The 4,919-nt window shown below is 42.3% G+C and overlaps 1 protein-coding gene across 1 annotated transcript; it reads right to left on the bottom strand.

Annotated features, from left to right (window-relative positions):
* Positions 1 to 980: 980 nt before the first annotated feature.
* LOTGIDRAFT_144274 (hypothetical protein) lies at positions 981 to 2,320 on the bottom strand (the record flags this gene model as incomplete). Its single annotated transcript, XM_009054861.1, has 3 exons — positions 981 to 1,087; positions 1,391 to 1,551; positions 1,932 to 2,320. Coding segments are annotated over 3 exons (657 nt in total), but the record flags the coding sequence as incomplete, so codon positions are not given.
* Positions 2,321 to 4,919: the final 2,599 nt, after the last annotated feature.

The following is a 4,919-nucleotide window of genomic DNA, read 5'->3' as shown; positions in this document are numbered from 1 at the left end:
AGTCCCATATCAGAGGTTACCGTTGTTGCTGGTCCTTTACTGACGATGATTTTAGACTGAGTGGATGTTAAAGCAGCATTATGTATTTGGGTACCAATTGATGTTTGACTTGCAGGTGCTTTTACTTGGATATCAATCAAATTTTGATCTCCTATGGCTACAGACTGGGGTACAGTGATGGCTGAAGAGTCACCTTGTGGTGTGACAGGAACATGAACTGTTGAAGATGTTATAAGTGATGAAGAAGGTGGAATCTCAGAGCCTGAAGAGATGGTAGTGATTGTTGGTGTACCTGTGGTGCTAACTAGGCTAGAAGCTGACGTCTGAGCTACCACTTTGGTTGGTGTCTTGATGACAGATTGTTTAGGAGTGACCGTATCTGGTTTCTTATTCTGTAGTCCTTTGATGGAGAAGGTAGTTGTTCCCTCAGCACCAACGATGGAAACTCGAGCTCCTGGACTGTTCCTTATTGCATTCAGCTGTTCAATGGTAAGCTTGACAATTCTTCCACCAATGCTTACTGTTCTGATCTCACTAGATGAGCCGGAAGATGGGGGAATTTGATTATTTTTAGGACCAACTATGACAACTTTAGTTTTTTCACCTCCTATAGTCTGTATGGATTCTCCTGGTTTAGCTAGAGCACTGGGATCTGTTGAAGCTGTTGAAGCTGCTGGAGAGGTTACTGTTGATTGAGAGGCTGATGCTCCCTTGACGTGACTGATGATGTTGGGTCTGGTATTCAATGCAGGGTACATGATGATTTTGTTTCCACCTTGCTGACCAGTTACTGTGATCATGTCCCCTTTACGCTTCCCAACTGATGTGGTCACGGGAGTGTATTGGATGGGAACAGTCGTCAAGACTTTGCTGTTACCTTCTGAACTCATGGTCACCATTCGTGTGGACATTAACAAAGAGGAGAGCAGCCCAGCTGTTTTGGAGTTCTCCAAGACTCGGGATGGAGTCAGGGCCATGTTCTTCTCCCACATCACTATGTGTATCTGCTCTGGTGGGATTCTGGGTGGTGCATTTTCAAACTGGCACAAGGGTGACTTCAAATCATCACATTCCATCCATTGATTCCCTGAAACAACAAAAATTTCATCCATAAGAAGCCAGGTCATTATCAAGTTCTATCATTTGATCAATCCATCCACCATCACAAATTCTGATCCTTTTAAAACTGGCGGCTATAAATTATTTGACAGCCAATTGGCTGGTAGAGAAGCCATTATCAAGTGACATCACAATATGTTAAGCCATACAGTGTCATGTTACTGGAGGTTTCAGGGTAATGCCATCTGATCTTATCCCCCAGGATGCGCAAGGGGGTAATTAACATAGTTTTAACCAACCATCCCAAATATAACTGAATACTGGTATGTACCTTGTGGGTTTCTCAACCAAGAAACAAAATGATCAGGGTTGTTTTTATACTGGACCACTGCTGTTACACTATACAAACTTCCTTCAAACTCAAAATCTAGTTCATCATAAACCACTTTAGGTAAACCTTGTAGAAAATGTAACATAGCTATATCTTGCATCCTGAAAAAATAAATTCAAAGGCATGAGCATTATAACTGTAGAGAACTGTTCATCTGCACCATTTCTTTCCTGGTAAAATGGATTTCTGGTTGGTTGAAACATGGCATGCTGGACATGGGAGGGGACCACTCTATCAATTGTGGTATGACATGTTTAAACAAACCAGAAAGGCGTTTTAATGACACATCATCAGGAACATAAATTTGTGGATCATCAGGCCTTCAGCTAGAGATTTAAAGTTAGCTCAAAGTTGACGAGGAGTAACTGCATCAAGCTTTAGTGGAACTTGGGTCTTAGAACCCTTACACCATGGATAAGGATGTGCACCAACAAAAATACCCAACAATGGAAACATGCATTAAGTTCATATCTAATAATACCTGTGAATTTTCATTTCCATTTTCTGACCAGGGGCTTCACACCGGAAACAATTCCGAATAAATGCTGGTGCTTTCATACTGAAGTCAGCTGGAACATTAGGTAAGGAAGGCAGTGCCTTCTGGAACTTGTTCTCTTGTCTATAGTCACATTTAGCACAATGGAACACCAGACTGTACTCTATGGAAAACATGTGTTTGAGTTCAGCACTTTCCCTAATCAACAGAGGTAAGGCAAACACAGGGCTATCATTCTTCCCTTTTTCACATTTAAGTCTCGGTTGTAATATGTCCCACACGACTTCGCGAACATCCTCCAGTTTAGCGATGGATTCTCCCAGATGCGTTAAAGCATCCAAGGGCAAACCACCCTCAGGTTGTTTATGTAACATTGTCAATAAGGGAGAGATGATCTTTATTCCAGCACCAGTCTGTGGGTTTGATGATGTCTGGCATACCAGATCACCTTCCTTGTGGATCGAATCAGCAATTTTGTTGTCTTCCGGCTTCCGTAAGAAGTTTTGAAGCAAGTATTGGGCTTGTTCGTGAGCTTTGATCAAAGTTATGATCACTGGGAATTTCAGTTTTGATTTCTTACTAATGTCTTCTTTCATTGGCGTGCTCTGACAGCTGGTCGTTTCACTTTTAGATTCGGACACGTGTTTCTTTTCTGGTGTTTTTAAAATGTCTTCCACGCTCACTGATTCATCGCACAGTTTGTTCAACATCCCTTCCACACAGTCTGCTACATCCTCGTTAGCTTCTGGCTTTTGGGAGTCATCTTCCGTGTTCTGGGAGTTAATTTCAGGCTTCTTAGGGTCGGTCTCAGTTGTTTCAGAGTCGGCTGTAGCTGTTTGAGAGTCACCTTCAGCCTTTTGAGAGTCACCTTCCATCTTAAGAGGGTCTGTTGGCAAGTCAATTTGAGAATCGGTTTTATGGTTACTGGCCCAAGTTTTGGCCTTTTCCTGTAACGTTGGACTGTGGGCTAAGATGGCTAGGACCACGTCCAACCAACACATGGCATCTGTATTCTGCCACTGAATGAACAGATTGATCAATTTATCCAAATTCCATGTATTTTCTTCTTCCTTTTCTAGAGATGCATTAACCACAGAGATGACATCAACTTTGGGCCGAGACGGCTCACTGCTTGCCACTGAGGTGGGTACTGGCTGCTTCAAATGAGCTGCCTCTGGTGAAATGAGGACTGCATCCTCAGGACTCCTTATTTCTGAATATGCTTTAAGTTGTGTAGTGGTTGCAGGAACTGTTGGTAATGGCACGCCAACCTGTGTGGTGCCTATTCTCTTAGCTGTCTTCTTCTGAGCAACTTGGTCTACTGGTACAGTAGTTACTGTGTAGAATTTCCGAAGAGAATCATGAGTTCCTATTTCATCAGATAATTCAGACTTTGGAGGACCTGCGATCTTCATGACTTTGATGGGAGAAGCAGCTGGTTTCCTTGGTAAACTAATGGCATCTGTTTCCATGAGCTGAGGCAAGTTTTCTGAAGCTGTCACTGTGGATTCCTTTACAGAAGCTGCATCTTCCAAGACTATTTTTGATGTATCTTTCTCCACTGATGGTTGAATGGTTTCAGAATCATCTTGGGTAACCAGTGAAGCTGTTTGTCCAAGAGGTTTCAAAACAGCTGAAGGAATAATTCCAGATACCAGAGTCGATTTCAATGCAGACTTCAAAGGAGAACTCACAGAGGCAGAGATAGTGGTTGTTAGAGTTGATGATGCTTGAATAGAATTGGATGGTTGGGGTTGCGACTGGGATAAGCAGGCTGAAGCTAATATATCTAACATCATGGTAGATGCATCTTTATGTGGACTGGCTGTCTGAAGTTTCCCAGAATATTCCCCAGTGTATGGATCCAGGAGACTTGTTGTTTCTTCTTCTGACTGCAAAATTACATCATCATCCCAACTAAATTTCTTCCCTTTGGAATTGGGATCTTTATTGTTCAATCCCAGTTTTTTGGAAGGGGATTCCAGGACTCGGTCAGTGCTTCTAGGGGAGTCTGGAAGAGATCCATCATCTGAATTAGAGTCTTTAACAGAATCTGTATCTTCATCATCAGATACATCAAATAGATCATCTGGTGAAACTGGCTTTTTGGATGTTGAAGGAGTTGAAGATGCAGGGGTCTTTGTAGATTTTTTGGTTGCTTTTGGTGTCTTTTTAGACACTTTCTTAGAAGATACAGAGGCAGCCTTCTGACTATTCGATGTAGGTGAATCCTTGGATATTTCTGCCAAATTAGCTTTGGATTCAGTGTCCTTCTTGTGAGATTCAGCCTCAATCATGGGCTCCTTGTTTGTTTTAGAATCAGAAATGTCCTTAACATCTGGTTCCTTTGTGGCTGATGTGGCTTTCTGTATGTCTTTGGAATTGGGTTTACTCTCTGATGCAGGAACTTTTTTAGCAGGTCCTGAAGGGGCAGTTGTCTTCTTTGCAACACCTTTGGCAGCCACTGGTTTCTTAACAAGTTCAGTTCCAGGTTCTTTTAGAACTGGACTTTTTGCCTGTTCTGTTTGTGGTTTCTTAGAAGGCTCTGTTGCAGTAATGGAATTTTTGACAGTTGCATCAACTGGTTTCTTCGTGGATTCTGTACCACTTACAGGCTTTTTGACAGTTTCAGCTCCAGATTTTGATTCTGGAGCATTATTTGTCAAAGGGGGGACAATCTTCTTGATGATATTTGGTATTTTTGGATCTGGACTGTTAGCTAAACCCTTTGCTTCAGCAAGCTTCCTTGCAAACAGTTCATCGATGCTATTTTTAGCTTCTTGGCTTCTAGGAGAGCTAGTTCTTGAAGGTCTTTGAACAGCTTCCTGCCTTGAAGTGGAATCTGGCAGGGGTATCTTCACTTTATGGACCCAGGCTTTCACCTTTTCTGGAGAAAAGGATGCAGCTAGCTTGGAAAAATTAGCTCTTTTGTTCTGTTGAGAAACAGAAGCCACTGTGGTGGATGTAACCTCT

The sequence above is a fragment of the Lottia gigantea genome (assembly GCF_000327385.1).
Source record: "Lottia gigantea unplaced genomic scaffold LOTGIsca_229, whole genome shotgun sequence".
Lineage (NCBI taxonomy): Eukaryota > Metazoa > Mollusca > Gastropoda > Lottiidae > Lottia > Lottia gigantea.
This window is presented reverse-complemented; position numbering and strand designations above follow the sequence as displayed.